Source organism: Amblyomma americanum, chromosome 10 (assembly GCF_052857255.1).
Source record: "Amblyomma americanum isolate KBUSLIRL-KWMA chromosome 10, ASM5285725v1, whole genome shotgun sequence".
NCBI lineage: Eukaryota > Metazoa > Arthropoda > Arachnida > Ixodida > Ixodidae > Amblyomma > Amblyomma americanum.
Genome location: NC_135506.1, coordinates 17,186,473 through 17,206,356, shown reverse-complemented (window position 1 = coordinate 17,206,356; position 19,884 = coordinate 17,186,473). Strand labels below are relative to the sequence as shown.

Below are 19,884 nucleotides of genomic sequence, written 5' to 3'. Positions count from 1 at the left end.
ATGCTTCCTCTTTTTTCCTTTTCATTTCTTTATTGCCGTTTGCTTCCTTGAGACTGGTTGAGCCTCCAATAACCCCCCTCGCATTTCTTACCTTGTGTACCTACAACCTACTCTTTCCCCCTCCACGCCTCATGCATCTCCTCTCCCACACACTCGGCGTGTTCCCGTAAAACGCTGCAGGCCTTCATGGGCCAATCACGAAACAGGAGCCGGTATATTGTAACTGCAATTTCTTATATCGGGCTGGCGATCGCTTTGTGCCCGCTCGGACTGGAAGGTGCCGTGCTTTTCCGCAGAAAACGAAGGTGAATAACGGTGGCATTCAATCCCGTCGGTCCACAACGCTCACGTCTCGATTACCGAGCGCGGAATATGCGGGGTCAGTCGTGGTTTACGGACTTGCATTCCCTCAGTGAAAATTGCGCTATGGTCAAGCTGGGGCGTCCACTTTGACAGGGGGTCCGAGCATTCTCAACTGAGAACGTAAATGAGGCTGGAAAAAACGAGCAGGAAAAAACAACTATGCGCTAGGAGGCTTGAAATGCACACCTTTCGTCTCCTGGACGATGTGTGAGGCATAACTGACCAATCATTAAAGATACCTGGTCACTCTCGACAGCCAGCTCTACAGCGACACCACCCGAGGCTCAGGCTCATGAATAGCGCCACTGATTCGCCCACCCCAGTAGCTCTAGCTCCAACGGGCGCTTGGGCGGTTTGTGTAAGAAGTACTATATGGGGGTCTCGTTAAGAACGACGGTGCTGACATCAGCGGTCAGCCAGTGAAGGGGCCCATCGCTTGACAACAGAGCCGGGACGTGAGCACGCCGCTAATCATCTGAGCGGGAAACTGCGAAATGATTTGCGGTTCGGTCGTGAGCGTTTCGTTAGTATCCCTTCTGGCACTGCCGGCCCGTTCAGGTTGAGATGGGGAGACAAGCTCTCTCCGGAACTCACGCTTGAGCAGCGGATTGTGAAGCGAGAACCGGAAGAACCGACGACTGGCAGAAATGAACTCTAATTCGGCTCCCTCTTCTCTCTTCTTTTATGCTGGGTGAGAGATGTATAGCCAATCTGTTCTTCCTGAGTAGTTACGTAACTTGCGTACTTTATTGTCACTTGATAAAGGAAAGGGCGGGGAAGAATATTTATGAATGAGGTACAGTAAAAAAACAAATATATTTTCATAATTATACGCATATTTCATACTTCTCAGACATCTCACTGAGGAATTTATTGCAATCACATAAATCGTACCATAATATGCGCTCATTTCACCACCAATTAAATTCTTACTTATCTCTACTATGTTTGGCTCTACCAACGGGGGTATTATTTCTGGTCTTTCTCTTCCTCGTTTTTATGTTGTTCGTGTATTCTAAACTTTTAATTTGCTCTTCTTATCGTTAGTATTGTTTGGTTTATGGTTTATGAGGTTATATAACGTTCCAAAGCGACTCCGGCTATGAGGGAAGGCGTAGTGAAGGGCTCCGGAAATTTTGATCGTCTGGGGTCCTTTAACGTGCACTGACATCGCCCAGTACACGGGCCACTAGAATTTTGCCTCCATCGAAATTCGACCGCCGCGGTCGGGATCGAACCCGCGTCTTCCGGATCAGCAGCCGGGCGCCACAACCACTGAGCCACTGCTACGGCTTTTCTTATTGTACCATAAGTTGTCGGCTTTGCACTCCTGGTTGCTCCTCTCTTATTTAACTGCCTCGCAAACTAATACTAAACATGCATTTTCCCGTACGAAGTCCGCCCCGCCGCGGTGGCTCAGTTGTTTGGGCGCTCGACTACTGATCCGGAGTTCCCGGGTTCGAACCCGACCGCGGCGGTTGCGTTTTTATGGAGGAAAAACGCTAAGGCGCCCGTGTGCTGTGCGATGTCAGTGCACGTTAAAGATCCCCAGGTGGTCGAAATTATTCCGGAGCCCTCCACTACGGCACCTCTTCTTTCTCTCTTCTTTCACTCCCTCCTTTATCCCTTCCCTTACGGCGCTGTTCAGGTGTCCAACGATATATGAGACAGATACTGCGCCATTTCCTTTCCCCCAAAAACCAATTATTAATTAATTATTATTACGAAGTCCCACGCACGGTGTTTACTTCGGGACCTCCTCCTGTAATAGTGTTTTTATGTATGTGCATGTATCGCACGGTGGAAATAAAATATGATGATGAATATGATGATGATAATGAGAACTGCGCTGCCTCGATTTACACGGGCAAAGTTTAAAAGACATACAGGAACGGTTAGGCGCATCGCTTAAGAACTGTATAGAACGGTATGCGCTTAACTGTTCTTGTCTGTTTTCCTTACCTTTCTCCGTGTGAATCCAAGCAGCCCAGCTCTTGTCGAGTGCTATTCTAATTAACCATATCCTAGGGACTTTTTAGAGCGGTTGCTCTACTCAGTGCAAAAGTTGCTCACCTTTTCTTGCCTGATTTGACCTTGGTTTAACCTTGTGAAGCACAGCATAGCAACAGGTTGACTTTGATTTTGACCTTGGCCGATGTCCATCGTAAACTGACCGTGCCCGACACCATGGTGACGTCTGATTTTTGCCCGAGTCAATTCTAAAAATTTGGCCCGGACCACCTCGGAAATTTGACCTAATTTTCAAGGCGTCATCATGGTTTACTTGAGAAAATAGCCGGTGGTGGCGACACCTGTATTTCATTTCTAGTTTTTTGACATTTTTAGACTTTTTTTAGACAATAAGGCTATAAATAGCTAGTACCTCCACCATTGTGCTTTAAGTGCAGCCTACTGCCGATAAAGCGTCTGGTGGAAAGAGACAAGGCTGTTCACCAGCCAAGCAAGTTTTCTTTTTTAGATTGCCACTCATAGCAAAACACATTTCGCATAGTAAAACCATTTTCCTTCTGCTTTATTGCTACCATTGTTTACGAGTGACAGCTTTATGTGATGCTTTCAATATATTTTTTTTTCTTCTTGAGCGAGAAAATCACTCTCTAAGCCAAGACTGGACAATACAACATTGATTGCGCCACTTAGATCTGACGTCAAGCAATTAATCGCGGGAAGGTGGTCCTTTGCAATTTATCTCTTAGAGGATAATATAGGGACTCTTTAAGGGACTAATTATTGTGGCAGTGCAATTATACCCCAGGTGAGTAACCCTGGAACGCTTTTAATTTTTTTTTTTTTTTGCTCAAACATCACCTTCTGTCATGGCTTAAACCCTCGGAAAGCCGAAATTGAATCATTTCTCCGTGAGATCCTCCTTATCTAAGAGCGCAGCGGAATTAATGTGGGAGTTGCTTACCGATTCGACCGGAACTGTCGCGAATAAATGCATGCCAGAGACAATTCGCTTGACGCAGCGCGGTGGCTATAGACGCCTGCTGAGCAAAGCGCGGCGCGTAGGTCTTCAGTCACGTACACAGGTGCCTCAGAGGCACAGATTTCGGCCGCCTTTGATACGCAAATCGGTGCGACTGAATTCGGCGTAAATTACCTCTCTTCTGCGCTCATTAGCATGCGCACATGTTAAACCTCGAGCGACTTCGTTTGCGTTCCGGAGAACACGATAAGAAGAAGGTGCGTTCGCATTCGCGAAGCTTTTTTGTGATTCTTTCATGCTAATATATTCGCCTCTTAGGAGCGATTCCTCAAAGGCACCGATTACGGCCTATGCATTTGTGTTTTAAGTGAATACGTTCCTTCATGCGGCATTTTTGTGGGTACGGTTTCAGGAAAAGCTCTTACTGCGCTAGCAAAATAGTCTCCTTACAGCGCAAGTTCTTTGCGTAGTCTGTGTGAAGCCTCCACATTCCGTGTAGCCTCCAGTAGCTGCATGTCTTGGTGGGTGCATTCCAACCACCACCCTCCTAGATAATCCCATCCAACCACCAAGAAGTCTCCACCCTTCACCTACCCACATCGCCCTTCACACTCCGTGAAGTCTCTGGTGGCTGCATATCAGGGTGGGTACCCTCCCCCCACCCACCCATAAAATCTCCAAGAAGCCTGAGATATGAGCACTTGAAGGACGTATCGAGAGATAGCCTAATTTGCTGTGGCTGTCGCGATAACGCGTACACCTACGGTCATTGCGAAGGAGTGGAAGATATAAGAAAAAAGTATTTATCATGGTTTCGCCCCTTAACCCTTTCGCCTTTTTTAAACAAGCTTCGTTACGAAGAGCTTACGCTTGTAAACCCGTGTATTGGTTTTCCGTTTTCAAGAAACATGAACAGTTCAAACAGACTTTCGCATCCGTTCTAGAGCGAAAGCTCTACTTCACGACTGAAGCTGCAAAAGCCGGGCCACCGCTGAAGCCTTGACCTTGACTTTGAATAAATAAATAATTAAAATAAATATTGGCGTGACTTGGATTCGAGCAGCTTCGCTGGCCACTGCATCAGAGCACTATGCTATCGCCGCAGTCTACCACATCTCGTGTTAAACTGCAACACACTCTCGCACTGTGCGTTGAGTTGAGGTGTTGAATGCTACAGGTGGGGTTAGCCTTGCTTTATCTGCCAGCAATTGCTCCACCGTAGCGTTCCTTCTATATTAACAATGTCCTAAAGCCTGTCGCATCTACCCCGCTATGCGCACAGTCTCTTATAATAGCACACATTCTCTCCCGCAGTCTATGCACCCAATTCTCTCCCATATATGCACACAATCAATCCACACAGTCCACATCACAGTCCACTCCGGAAGTCACCATCTATATATATGCACACGTTCAGTCACAGCAGAACATAGGCCATTGTAGTGCCACAATCCATACACACATTCACTCACACCATAACGTAGCCCACTCCGGAAGACACCATCTACGCACACATTCAATCAAAGTAGGCCATAGTCCGTTCCTGCTTTCACCATTTAGAAACAAGATCCGTGTCCTGCAGAAATGTTAAAAGAAGGCGTGCAGCCTCCCTTCTGCATGTCTGGTTTCCACTCGGGTAGACAATGTCCTGAACTGTACTGTAACGGGTTCCTGTCTTCTTGAAGGAAGCGAACATAACATACCTTTCCGCGTTGCACTCTGGGCAGTACATAATATAATGTTCGATATCACCGCACACACGTGTACATCGTCGTCTTCAACAACTTCCATCTGCGGCGCGAACAGATTAGACCAGCATAATTTCGATCAGAACTCAACCTTAGTCTAATATCGTCGCCAGGCGTGCCGACGACCCAGCAAAGCGAAACCATGAGCCAATCAGGCCAAATGCATGCTTTCGCATGCTTGTCCAAAAGTAAGCTTATTAAACCCTGTGTTTTGGCGGATCACATACACATCCAACTTGCCTGCACGCTTGCAACTACCATTCGGTCTACATTTTCCAAGCTACCCACCACTGGCCCAGCCTTCGGCCTACCATGAGGATTAAGCTGTTCTCTCCACTTAACCATCAGCATACACGCGCCATATTCGGATGCCATTCTCTAACAACTGCTCCGATTGAAAGGGATATCAAGGGTCGGAAAACACCTTCAGCTCTCTCTCTCATCTACTTTACTCTCAAACCTATAGTAGCGCCCCTTGGACAGCCCTTTGATACCTTTACGACGTTGGTAACAAAAGTTGTTTATTCTATTTGCTGTCTAATTTCCCTCTCCTAAAATGGTTTGCTTTGGTTTGGTTTGTGTGCGTTTAACGTCCCAAAGCGACTCAGGCTACGAGGTACGCCGTAGTGAAGGGTTGCGGAAATTTGACCAACTAGGGTTCTTTAAAGTGCACTGACATCGCACAGTATACAGGCGTCTAGAATTTTGCCTTCGTCGAAATTTGACCGCCGCGGCCGGATCGAATCCGTGTCTTTCGGGTCAGCAGCCGAGCGCCATAACCACTAAGCCACCGCGACGGCTTTTCAGAAATGCAAATTAAGCTGCGGTTCACAATTTGCGTGCGGAACCTGGGCATAATGCCGCCTCATTTCAAGGCTTACTTGTCGTTAGCACCACGTCGTCTGCGTGCCTATTACTAGTAAGGAGTGCTGCGCTCAGTGTTTAACCGCGCCTAATGAGCGCCCACACAAGCAGTTACGGTGTGGTTTTCCATGAATATATCGCTCAATGATGAACTGCACTCCTTTTTGAGAGGACCGTACAGTGCGAGAAGTGCTTAAAACTGATCTGTAGAATGTCCACAAAATGGTGCTGAAAATGTGTACAAGCACAGTGAATGCTTTCGGGCTCATAAGATGTGGTGCGCTATAAAATTTTTGACGACGTTCTACTTTTAGACCATATGTTTTCTTTCGTTCAATAATAATTGGTTTTGGGGGGAAAGGAAATGGCGCAGTATCTGTCTCATATATCGTTGGACACCTGAACCGCGCCGTAAGGGAAGGGATAAAGGAGGGAGTGAAAGATGAAAGGAAGGAGGAGGTGCCGTAGTGGAGGGCTCCGGAATAATTTCGACCACCTGGGCATTTTTAACGTGCACTGACATCGCACAGCACACGGGCGCCTTAGCGTTTTTCCTCCATAAAAACGCAGCCGCCGCGGTCGGGTTCGAACCCGGGAACTCCGGATCAGTAGTAGAGCGCCCTAACCACTGAGCCACCGCGGCGGGGCAATTTCTTTCGTTCGACAATCAACGAATTAGTGTAGAATGAGCCGCAAACTAAAAAAAAAACTGCTGCCGAAGTTCCAGCAACTACCACACCCTCAGCAACCGAGATAAACTATCACAAATAAGAGGCGTTCGTTACTTTTTTTTGCATTTTGCTGCCATTTATTCCTTCTGTCGCGTGCCAGCTGTCTACAGCTAAAGCTTACACAACCCATGTGAAATTTATTAACGCCGCCTCCGTAACACACAATGGTTTGCCCTTATAGCTAACTTCTCCGCTTCCGCTCCTTCGACCGCGCTTAGCGTCTCGGCTCTTTGGAAGCCCGTGCTATCCGCTTATGATCATTGTGTCACGTTTCTGGCAGTTCGTTAGTCTCTGCACGTCGACGAGTTTACGCGAAAGCTCCTCCATTCTACATAAATCACGGGCAACACCTGGCCTCGGCCGTCGCGCTAACAAAGCGCTCAATGGAATCGCTCATGCAAATACGGTGACATGGCAGTTAACAGCAGGCGCATTTCCGCTCATTTGCTGTATTCTTTGTTCATCAATTCGACAAGAGCAGCCGCCGTAGCCGCAGAATGTAAATACGCGGGGGAATTCAAGAAAACAAAAAACTAAGACGAGACGGAAATACGGGCTGTCATTTCCTCTGAGCCACATTAACAAAACAGAAAAAAAGTGAAGAGCCCAACGTTTCCCGCGTAGGACTAGGTGCACAGGTGATCACAAATTAGTCGGTGCTTCAGGTCGCTAATAGAGCCATTTGTGTAAATAGTGGCGTGAAAGGAAAGACTTTCCCGTTATCCTATTCTAGAGGTTGAGGCTGACGCAGAATAAAAGAAGATTGTGCTCTAACATCGTGCAAATCAAAATAAGATCGTAGCAGTATGTCTTTTAATTCTTCCTTCGTAATGTTCATTTTTAAGCGAAAAGCTTCACTACGCTATGTAAAGCAGTCGTCGCGCAGGCCGGAGAATGACCTTGCAAGATCTTCAGCACAACCACGTTTATACTTTCCTTACGGCGCGGTTCGCTTGTCCACCGATATATGCGCGACAGTTACTGCGGCATTTCCTTTCCTCAAACCCAAATTTCAAAACCAATTCAATTGTCTTCGAAAGCAAAGGAAAGGCGCATAACTGGCACCCTGGGAGAGTGGACACCTCAGTCGCGCTTTAACCAACGTGGCGCTAGTGACAGATGTGCGCTGCATGCGTTGGCATTCGCAACGTACGTTGTAGCAGAAACGCGGAACTGATGAGCGTCGGCGTTCATTTGTGTTCATTGCCGTTGGCATTGGCAACGCTCTAGACTGCGATGATTTTTGGGGAAAGGAAGGCGCAAAGGAAGTATATATATATATATATATATATATATATATATATATATATATATATATATATATATATATATATATATATATATATATATATATATATAATTGGTTTTTGGGGAAAGGAAATGGCGCAGTATCTGTCTCATATATCGTTGGACACCTGAACCGCGCCGTAAGCAAAGGGATAAAGGAGGGAGTGAAAGATGAAAGGAAGAATGAGGTGCCGTAGTGGAGGGCTCCGGAATAATTTCGACCACCTGGGGATCTTTAACGTGCACTGACATCGCACAGCACACGGGCGCCTTAGCGTTTTTCCTCCATTAAAACGCAGCCGCCGCGCAAAGGAAGGCGCATAACAGGCTCCCTGGGGCAGTGGACGCCTCAATCTCGCTTTGAGGTGTGTGGAGGTGATGAGAGAGAGAGAAAAAAAATTTGGGCTCCATGCAACGGCGCTGACAATATGTGCCAGGTGCGCGGCACTGCAGCAGTAGGCTGCAGCATTTATTGCGTGCCCAACCTCTCGCAATCAACCACTAATTTAGCAGGGTGGGCGCGCTGCCTATCCAGCGTCGGGAACTCACTCAACGTTGCCGACGCTAAGACGCGTCTAGTTGCCCGATACACCACAGCTTTCGTTCTAAGTCCTTGGCGTTTGCGCTACGTTTTAAATACCCTAGAAATGAACACAGCCAAGCGTCCGCCCATCTCAAACAGCAGCTAATTTTTTTTTCTCCCTTTCTCGACAACGGAAAAGCCTTTCAAAACAAGGCAGCGACAATCTGCCTACGAGCACAGCGCCTTTGAAGCCAGGAATGCCTCTCTCTCTTAAAGCATGCTTTTCGAAACAGCGCCCTAAATAACGGCAGATATCGTGTGGACAGCAATACTGAAAAGTTTACAAAGGAGAAAGCCAAGGTTTTCTATTTTTAGTGACAATGCTGTACTTGGCAGTTGGCGTAAGACCGTTATTACGAAGTTTAAAAATCTACAAAACTATTATGAATTAAGGACAAAAATAAAAGAATGATTCGCGAATGCGAAAACAAATTAGCGTTAGCTAAGTTGTTTTCACCTATGCTTTCGATGCTGTTGTTGCTGTTGCTGTTGCTGATAGGAAGAAAGGAAAGTGCATGGGCCTGCCTATCAGCAATCAGGAAAGTGCCTATCAGGAAAGTGCATTGCTCAAGCCGAGCCACGCTCACTGCCGCGTGGTGAAAGTAGGAGAGTTAAAGGATAGGAGAGGAAAGATAGAAAGAAAAGGCGCCGCGCTCTAATAGGCCTATATGCCCCGGGCCGATCCCGGAAGCAGTGCAATACAGGGCCGACCCGTGCCAGAGTGCCTCAAGCCGAGCACTCCGCCATATTCCAAAAATAAGTTTATTATCTTGGGTCCAAGGACCCGCAGCAAATATTAAATCAGGTATCAGGTATATGTTTTCGACAAATTCAGATACCAGCGTGTATATTACGAAACGACTATTCGTATGGTACCACCCGCATCCCTCTTCGATCATTTGTTCGCCGGCAAACGGCCCTCCGAAGGTCGCCCCCATTATGGATTCGAGGACCAAAGGTCGTCGGTACGAATCGCCAGGTGGTCGAAATTATTCCGGGGCCCTCCACTACGGCTCCTCTTTCTTCCTTTATTCTTTTACTCCCCCTTTATCTCTTCCCTTACGGCGAAGTTCGGGCGTCTACCGAGATGCGAGGCAGATACTGCGCCATTTCCTTTCCTCCAAAACTAATTTTTCTGCAGCAATTTCATCACATGACCGGCCGCCATCTTGAAATCTCTGGCGGACAAGAAACGTCCGAATGCGAGTAGTAAGAGCTCGTGCTCTTAAAAAGCGAACTCATTTGCGTATGCGCGGAGTATTGTCAATGAATCCAAGCATTCATGTTCTGTATCCACGAACCGCAAATCTGCGCTACAAATTTTTGAAGCGAAAAGCTTCACTGCGCCACCTTGTCGAGCCGTCAGCGGGGCCGCAAGTGTGACCTTGAATGTAACATGAGGTCAGCGGGGCCGCAAGTTCCACCTTGAATTTGCCATGAGCATAACTGGTGATGGCCAGGTTCGACACGTGACGTCAGTTACAGCCGCGACATCAGTGGCTGTTACACCAACTATCTCGACTTTGACCTTCGAACTTTGACCCTTGACATTTGATCTTGACCTCTGACCTTGACCTTTGACCTTGACATTTGTCCTTAACCTCCGGTCAAGCGGGAAAGCGTCTGCTGGCACGGCATGCGCAGGTCATGAAAGTGGGTTCTGCGTACTTGGGGACCTTTAAGGTGCACTGACATCGCACAGCACACGGGCGCCTTAGCATTTCGCCTCCATCGAAACGCTGCCGCCGCGGTCGGGTTCGAACCCGGGAACTCCGGATCAGTAGCCGAGCACATGAACCCGTGGAGAGCGGCAGTTGTGCGCTCTGTCACCGCGTTGCGGAGAAGGGGTAAGGTGGCATCCCAGGTGTGCTGCCTACTCCCTCCGTGACGTCACACACCTTTACCGAGCGGAGCGGGAAAGCGTTTTTAGGTTAGTCGTTTCCTCATTTTATTCCATTGTTTCTTCCTACAAAAAGTGGCAGTACCTCAGATAGACTAATAATAAAGTACAGTTGCTGAGGCTAAAAAATTGTGAACAACCGGGATTTCATTACTACTGGTGCCTTCGTTGCAGATATGTGAAAATCCAGATATTTATTTAGAAAAGCTTGATTACAACATAAATAAATTTACCTAATTTTTTACTTAATAACAAAAACAAGAGAGAGAGAGAGAGAGAGAGGGTTTATTGATAGGAAAGCCAGAGAGGTTGGCCTGAAAAATAAATATCTGTCCTGCTACTCTGCACTGGGGATCGAGAAGAGGAGAAAAAAAGAGGGTCACGATAGGGGATGACGATGATGGGAGGTGGCAGTCGAAAAGATACATCAAAAAAACAAAGAACACTTTCTATCATCACAAACATGAGGCAAGGTCCGTGTCGCTTAAAAAGCGTGAGAGCGCTAGCGCTGCCTGTACAGTTTTCAAACTATCTGACCAAGCGCCGAGAATTAAATCCTTCGAGAGAGGCCTTGTGTCCACAGACTTCAAAACAGATGCGAGCAAGAGTCATTCACGTGCATATGCTGGACATGCCACTAAAACATGTTCTATAGTCTCTTGCACGCCACATGTGGTACAGTCCGGGGAGTCCGCTTGTCCTGTTAAGTGTGAGTATTTGCGCGTGAAGGCGACGTTTAAACGTAATCTATGGATTATGCATGCAATAGGGCATGGTATTCCGCGAGGAACAGAAAAGGTCATCGCCGGATCTAGCCTTTTAAGGCGTACGTGTTGAGCGTCTGGTAGGGCCCAGTACCTAGCCGTCGCACACATTGATTCCGAAAGGAGACAAGTGGTGTCCGGTCTAGAGAACGGCACAGCTGTACGCAGGCCACTGCTGAAGGCGCTCATTGCTTCAGCGTCGGCAGAATCATTTCAATCGAGTCCGCAGTGTCCAGGGATCCACTGGAACACCATACGGTGATTTTTTTCCTAAGCAAATGACAGCAGACGAATGATATCAAGGGCCAGAGCTTGGAAGGCGCTGTGGCGTTGGAAGCATCACAAAATGTGTAGCGCAGATTTACAGTCAGTGAAAATGCGCCACTCCTGAACAAAAACAAAAGCAAAATTGCGCGTAAATACGCGGTTCTGTGCAGTAAATAATAATTGGTTTTTGGGGAAAGGAAATGGCGCAGTATCTGTGATATATCGTTGGACACCTGAACCGCGTCGTAAGGGATGGGATAAAGGAGGGAATGAAAGAAGAAAGGAAGAAGAGGTGCCGCAGTGGAGGGCTCCGGAATAATTTCGACCATCTTGGCCGATTCCCCAGTGTGGGTATGTGCCATCTTTTGATAGGCTAACAACAACAACAACAATTTCGACCACCTGGGGATCTTTAACGTGCACTGGCATCGCACAGCACACGGGCGCTTTAGCGTTTTTCCTCCATAAATCAAGGGCAAAATTCGAAACTTTCTCATCACATGCTTATGCAAAATTACGAACACAGAATAATAATAATAATAATAATAATTGGTTTTTTGGGGGAAAGGAAATGGCGCAGTATCTGTCTCATTTATCGTTGGACACCTGAACCGCGCAGTAAGGGAAGGGATAAAGGAGGGAGTGAAAGAAGAAAGGAAGAAGAGGTGCCGTAGTGGAGGGCTCCGGAATAATTTCGACCACCTGGGGATCTTTAACGCGCACTGACATCGCACAGCACACGGGCGCCTTAGTGTTTTTCCTCCATAAAAATGCAGCCGCCGCGGTCGGGTTCGAACTCGGGAACTCCGGATCAGTAAAGTTTAGGATTTTGCCCTTAGCATTAGCTTTTGCAAAATTTCGTATTTCAGCATGTCTTTTGTATTCCTGGGAGATGACACGTATACCTCGCTTTGATTGGTATTATGTACATGAAAGTTTTATTTTTACGATCTATGTCAAAGGTGATACGCCTGGCATTATAGGTTAAAAAGCCGATCTTTGACTCAGTTCACCGGACATACACGCCAGCTGGCTGCAGAAGCCGTAGATTGTTCTCAGTTGCCGTTCTGTATCACTTTGTTCTGAAGCATCTGCAGGCAGTTGACAACGTAGTCATCTTATATCTCTGCTTCTTATTGACGAGTTGCCTCTAAATGTTCTCTCATATGCAGAACCAGCTTGTAGCGGCAGTTTCACAATGCAGGCGGTATTAGGGTACTGTCGAAAAGTGCTGCACCTACACCTAGCAGTAGGGAAACAAATCTTAACGTTACACCTTTTCCCAAGAGAAAGTAGTGAGAGCGAAGGCTAAGATTAGCATTACGGTTAGCATCAGATTACTAAGCAAAGGTAAAATATTAGTAAAAGTAAAACGTATCGGGTGTGTGGTTGGAGTTCGAGCTCCTTCGGCTGATCAATAATTCCTATCTTTTCTGCTCAGCCTTCATACTTGATATATTGCCTAAATCAGAGGAGTTTATCTTTTTAATAGCGTATGGATTACTCATGAAATATTTCCGAGGAGACAAGTCAGAATGACGCTTTTTTTCTATAAACGTTGTAACTCATCACGCGAAGTCCCAATGACATCAAATTCGATGGCGAAGAACTCGCTTATCGCAAATAAAATCGAAACTGGGTTTAAATGAGAAAAATTAAACTATCTGCCGTGCCTCTAAACGAGAAATGGAATTCAGCGCATTGATATTTGCGCCAATAGAACCGCCACAGGACAACCCCTTTCCTAATATTGCACCACTTAATGGTAAGAACACAAACACCTTTTTCCACATAATAATAATAATAATAATAATTGGTTTTTTTGGGTGGAAAGGAAATGGCGCAGTATCTGTCTCATATATCGTTGGACACCTGAACCGCTCCGTAAGGGAAGGGATAAAGAAGGGAGTGAAAGAAGAAAGGAAGAAGAGGTGCCGTAGTGTAGGGCTCCGGAATAATTTCGACCACCTGGGGATCTTTAACGTGCACTGACATCGCACAGCACACGGGTGCCTTAATTAGCCCTTTTCCTCCATAAAAGCACAGCCACCGCGGTCGGGTTCGAACCCGAGAACTCCGGATCAGTAGTCGAGCGCCCTAACCACTGAGCCACCGCAGCGGGGCTTTTTCCACAGCTGTGCTCCAAAAGGATTAGCATCACTCGCCGTGCTCGCGAGCGATTAGTGGTAAGGAATACAAGTAAAGTAAGTGTAGGCCACCTGTTCCTGGCGTAAACAGATTTATTCGTTGCATATGCAGCTAGATTCCGGCTATGATGTTGATGCCCGCTTCCAGCTTTCGCCTCTTTAGTCCTAGCAGGCTGCTGATGGCATCTCCTATGCCAAAGAGTATGTTCTTGTAGAAGTTGATGATGCCATAGGCAAACCGTCGGCACACGATGACCAGATTCCCAATCACCGTGCGGTAGAAGTTGTAGATGTTGTCCAAGATTCCGTGTGCTCTCCGCCGGTCGCGAATTTCACCCGACGCGATGCCACTGATGAAGGTGTGCAGCTTCTTTTCGCCCAAGTCGTTCCTGCGTTGAGCGCACGAGTTACGGTGAAAAATCGGAGCGTAAAAATTAGTAATTATCGCATTACTTCCCGCTGCTTATTTATTTTCCTAGTTACGTACTGGGAATACTGCATCGCAGGTTTTCCATTCTACTACTCTAATTCTTTTTTCAATGTCAATACGATGCGATTGAGTACTCGCACTTTCCTCCCCATGTATGTATTTTTTGCCATGTACTTCACTGTTATTGATCTACCGCCGGCCTCATAAAAGTATTTTGACCTTGAAACATTTGAATGCACATCGTTATGTATGTACTTATCCCTTTCAACCAATAAGTCCTTATTTATTTTAAGGCTCATTCACCATATTTTACAGCTGACTTTCGTTCTGTTTTGAAACTTCTGCTTGCAGAGAAAGAAAGGAAAAGGGAGGGGCGTTCTTTTAATGCCAAAGAAGTCTATCGTTATTAAAGCATGAAGCATATATACGTGAGACAATTATGCTGCTTTATCTTTAGTGGAGAAGTGGCTTTATGTTTCTTTTTGTTTTTACTGATTTGTCAAACAAATTGGAAGAAAACCCCTGTAAGGCCTCGGTTTCTTTACTTCCTCCAAAAGTTTCACTTGTAACGGAATCAGCATTTGTTTTATTAGAACAAAAAAAAAACTAATACATGTGACCTAAATGCAAATGAAACGCTGTTTTGATTGATTGCGTGGGACAAATACCCTAATGCTTTACCTCGTGGCCTTGTAACTAGTTCGCTTAAATAACCACTCAACAAATAATACGCTGAAGGCACGCAAATCTACAACTGGAAACTTGCAGACTGTCAATAGAAACCGTAATCTGCAGGATTAACAAGGAGATAGCGTTATCGTTTAAAGTATTTTTTCCACGCTCTGAAAGGAGCCCATGGAACCACTAAGAGTCCAAACATTGAAGACATTAGCGCGGGCTTATAACTCCTGCGGCTGTGTGGTCTTGGACACACCACGTCAGAAGCCTTCAGACGTTACAGAAGCTCTGACCCATGTTTTTTTTTTCTATTCATTTATTGTGATACCCACGGTGCCGCATAATGACAGATGCAAGGGGGAAGGGGGGAAGGTACAGCACAACTTATATGCGAAAGGTGGTACCAAAAAGGTAATAATACTAACAATTCAAGCGTGATAAATTGCCAGTACAACCCAAAAACATCATGGGGTTTACAGGGATGATGCGAATGGTTCACGTGACATAATTGAAACAGCTTCTCACTAGCCTATTCCAATCTGCTATTGACCTTAGAAAATTAAAAAAAAATAATAATTTTGCGTGTTATGTGTGTTCAGGTTCAGAGAGATTTGCTCCAGTTTAAATCAGTCCAGTCAAATTTTTGCCTTCGTTAATTTCATTCAGCTTTTTATATTCAAATTTTTTTCGCTTTACATTCAGCTTCAGATTTTTTGCAGCCACTTATTTAGCTTATATGCGTACAAACGTCATTTCACTTCGCAAAGTTTAGAACGAGCTAAAGAATATTTGTTCCGTCTTGCGCGGTAGAAATAGCAAGACCCCGTGAGGAGAGGTGTTAGTATTTATGGAGCACTGTTGAAATTATTCTAAATGCAATGACGGCTCTGCACATGAGAGGGCTCTGGACCTAAGTCCACGACAAACTGTTTTTTTATTCTTTCGGGGGCTCTGTAAGAGTATGAATTGTTCAGTCAGAGGCACCATATCCGCAGAACCGCTGTCGGGGGGAGGCGGGGGGCTGCATGAGGAGTTTACATGACACAAGGTATCGGTACAGTAAGCCACAGGTAGGCCTATTCGTCTGTAAAAGCGTGCAAATGGTATCGTTCTGAAGGCAGCGCAAACAAACGGACAAGGGGCCAAGGAGAGGACACAATTTACGTTCACAAACGTTATCTCACACTACAGCACACACTGATTTCTCACACGCTGCTGTCCACATTGCTCGCAATAAGATCAAAAGTATCAGAAGCTGTAACTCCGATGTTTTAAAATAGTATTTAAAACTCCAGTTGTACGTTTTTTGCCAGTCAGTAACGTCAACGTTGTCACAATTTAAGCATTGCGAAGGACATTTCGTGAAAACATCGATGCCTCATTTGCGTTCAGCACTCAAGAAAGGTGTCCGAAACCGGGTCGTTCAGTAAGTGACTCACTTGATACGAAGCTGATTGATTCGCACATCAAGCTCGCGGAGTCGCCTCTTGGCCTTAACGCGATGGATGTGTCCGATCCCTTTGACGCTGACCAACTCCTGGCGGATGGCGTCACGGATGGCCGTCAGGTTTCGCTCCATGTCTCGGCCCTCGTGCATGGCTATTTCAATGTTGCGGATGATCGGAGCCTCTTCCCGAAGAATCTGTAACATTGATTCCACGTTATTTGGCAGTTGATCTATTTGTCGGCTCAGTAAAGAAAAAAACAGGCTGGTTAATTGATCACAGGTGTCCAGGAGAAAGTAGCTCCAGTGCAGCTTAAAACAAGTTTGATTGATTGATTGATTGATTGGTTGATTGATTGATTGATTGATTGATTGATTGATTGATTGATTGATTGATTGATTGATTGATTGATTGATTGATTGTCCGGCCGACCGACCGACTGACTGACTGACGGATAGAGAGACTGTCTGACTCGTTGAGATAGAGACTGACTGACTGGTTGATCGATACACACACTGGCTAACTGACTGAGAGATTGACAGACTGATTGAGAGACAGACTGGCTGACCGATTGATCGATAGACAGATTTACTGATTGATTGATCGATAGATTTATTTATTTATTTATTTATTTATTTATTTATTTATTTATTTATTTATTTATTTATTTATTTATTTATTTATTTATTTATTGGTTGACACCAACGCTTATGTCATGCAGGTAAACCGCCTGATTTGGCGGGGAAAATAGCGTCCTCTCTTTCTCGTCATTCTGCTCTAAATCCTTCTCTAACTTATGCTCCGGGAATTCTACCTGTTGTCTGAATTCATTTCTTTCGTGCGTGAGCCCAGAAATTAGAAAAATTGATATTTTCCGCTGGGAATTAGGTTCACTCTCTGCTCCAAAAAATAAACGGAAATGCTTCAGTCTAGCTTCAACGATTTAAACAAAACTTTGGCGATCAAGAATTTTGTATTCTGAATGAGGAGAATAATTGTGCTGAGGAATATGCTTATTGAAAAAACACAAACGAATACTCCTTCATGCTTAACTAATGTCATCGCATAAGACATCAATAAGAAAATATGCGACCGGCTGACTACGAGAGAAATGAACAAGCCTCCAAGGATAACATCAAAATGAACATTTTAAACTTTACGATTAGGTCGCGTAGAAATAATAATCCTGTAACTCTTTATCACTACAAATAGCTACACTGCGATAATAAATTTATTTTAGCGCCAACGAACGTATGGTGCACTTTCTCAAAACAACCGCCGGTTTTAGTAAGCTTCTAGCTTTGGAAGTCAAGGTTTTTTTTTGTCTTGTGTGTGATCTGGTGTACTTATTCAGTATATATGACGGCTAAGTACAGGCGAAACTTTAGTTGGTTTTCCAACTTCGCCGTCTGGAATGGCCGGTGTGCGCTATTAAGCTGCAGAAAAGGTTTCATCAGGCTTTATTACACAGCGACCACAAGAAGAATAAAGTTGATTCCTGCATTTTATAAAATTACTCAGAATGGTCATCACTTGACACTTTGTAGGGCACGAAACCTAGCGACCAATAATTACTGCTCTATGAACGTATGTTTACGCGTTTGAGCATTCGGTGTAGTCACGAAGATGCAAGTATTGCAGTCATGCTTTCATATCGCATGTTCTGTGCAAAGATTTACGTGAGGCACTCGTTGTTAAAATTCCCCACTTTAGAAGGACAGGTCAGACAGATACCCATCTTATGGCAATGTAAACCCACTAAGCGTTATAAGAAATGCGACTTGGTCCAGCGATAAGGTTGAAAGAAAAGTCAGCATGCAGTGACCCCTTGCGCATGGAGTCACCTCACGTATTCTCTCGAGAGGACCAACATTAAGAAAATCTAACATACCTGTGCCCCCATACTGTTCTCTGCAAGGCTGTCGAAACTTTGTTGCTGCAATGATCCAAATCGATCATTTTCAACCGCCAAAATAGAGCTGCTTCGCTGTTGTGGTTGGTCCTCTGAATAGAATAAATAAATTCACAACGCAAGCTATTAGTGTTAGATGCTGTGAATGGGACAAAGAAGGTTTAGCCTCCTCTTTTGGTTTATAAGAAAGCGAACCGTCGTTCCAAACTAGATTCGAAAGACTCTCTCTTATATCGAAAAAACTTCCGAAAAAAAATTCTTTTGGCCAGTTAAGCCTACATAAGAAGCCGGAAAGAACACAAAAGTACGGACAGAAGTAACTTAAAGTCAACCAGTTTTTAACAAGCGGTCAGCTATTACTACGCAAGTATAAGTAAAACCACCTTTCTTTCCCATTAGTTTTCGGGAAAACAAGCAGCATTATCAAAGCGTTTTCAAATATTTGACGCCAAAGTTAAAATAATTTTGGCTCGTGAGTGAAAAACATCCGTTTTCCTTTATATTTGTCTCGCCTGTACTTTCTACTGTTTACAAACTGCCACATCACCGACGTGAGTCTAGCCAGCAAGTGCATCGTGACGATTCCGATATGATGTTTTTTTTTCATGTTTCCGATATCTGTCACTACGTTTGATCGCATGGTTCAAGTTTATTTTGATAGAAACAGTGTGCGATATATTATTTTTCTAAAATCTTCAAAACTCAGTAAATGCCTCAACAAACAATGTATCCGAAGAAAGCCGAAGCCTGTAACAAGTGTGTGGAGCCCCGCTTTACGAATTAAATCTTAGTGCGCTCTTGTCTTACTGTATTAAAACAAGGAATGCCAAATCTTAAAATTACAAGGCTTTTTTCATCCTTTTTTAGCAAATAGAATCTAGCGCCATAATAGTATTTAGGTGAAAGGCGTTGCTTTCGCAAAACAGTACTATTTGTGTTGCTTCCTATTTTTGGGCACGGGAAAGTTTTCAGTTAGAAGCAGTATCATGAGGCTGACAAGCTTTTTCTCTCACCTAACGACTGAGCTTGCGATGAAGTCACAGCAGTGAAGAAAATCAGCGTGACGGACCATCTTCCAAGCCTGAACGACAGCATGATGTCTTCAAAGTTGTTTTTCCTCGCCTGGTTGAGAGCCCAGTGCGCTTTCCTTTTCTCAACTTTCTTCTCTAAACTGCCTCTTGAATTCACATCTGCGCTAGGAATTTCACTAGGGCATTTTTGCGTTCACGAGTCAGAGAAGATTATGTTTCAGGTGAGTTTGTGACGGAGGGGGGCAGAATTACGATGCATCTGAGGACCCAAAATGGTGGTCGTAACAGCGAATCACGAAGCGCTGCGGAAGATCGAAGTGCGCCCCTCACCCAATGAGGTTACAGAACGAACTTCATCGCGCAGTATTACTTCGCCACAGAGTGCGGGCGCATTTCGTCTAGCTTTCCTCATCACTGTCATCTCCCATATAACATATCGTTCGAGAGGCTTACGTTCAAGGAACTCACAAGTCTGATGTGATTCATGCCTTGAGACTGCTAAAGCGTGGAACTATTTTCTCGCTCGGAAGAGGAGCAGTAGTGGTCGTTGTGCATTCATCCGTCATTGAACTGCACACAATTGGAGAGGCAGACCTATACGTGACCGAAAGCGTGTTTTTATGACCACATAAATAAGCGGAAATGTTTGTAGTCCACAGGTCTTGTCGCGGAAGAAATAAAGACAGCAAGAAGGCGAGAAAGCATAAATATATCGCCAAAAAAAAAGCAGGTTGACCACTGAAAGCCCAGCAGCGGCTGGTTTTCTTGGAACTGGGGAGAGGCT

General features: G+C 45.2%; 1 protein-coding gene across 1 annotated transcript; it reads right to left on the bottom strand.

Moving 5' to 3' along the window:
* Positions 1-13,688: 13,688 nt before the first annotated feature.
* On the bottom strand, positions 13,689-19,416 carry LOC144107186 (uncharacterized). Its single transcript, XM_077640198.1, has 4 exons — positions 19,083-19,416; positions 18,049-18,161; positions 16,152-16,354; positions 13,689-13,993 (listed from the first exon to the last, which is right to left on the bottom strand). The coding sequence occupies exons 1-4, from the start codon at positions 19,162-19,164 to the stop codon at positions 13,717-13,719; spliced, it is 675 nt and encodes a 224-aa protein (XP_077496324.1). The 5' UTR covers positions 19,165-19,416; the 3' UTR covers positions 13,689-13,716.
* Between the last annotated feature and the right edge of the window lie 468 nt (positions 19,417-19,884).

Excerpts from the sequence above, each read along its gene's own strand:
- LOC144107186 (XM_077640198.1), bottom strand. The coding sequence starts at position 19,164 with ATGCTGTCGTTCAGGCTTGGAAGATGGTCCGTCACGCTGATTTTCTTC. Across the intron at positions 18,162-19,082 it reads ATCGCAAGCTCAGTCGTTAG|AGGACCAACCACAACAGCGA; the intron begins GTGAGAGAAAAA and ends TATTCTATTCAG. Across the intron at positions 16,355-18,048 it reads AGAACAGTATGGGGGCACAG|ATTCTTCGGGAAGAGGCTCC; the intron begins GTATGTTAGATT and ends TCAATGTTACAG.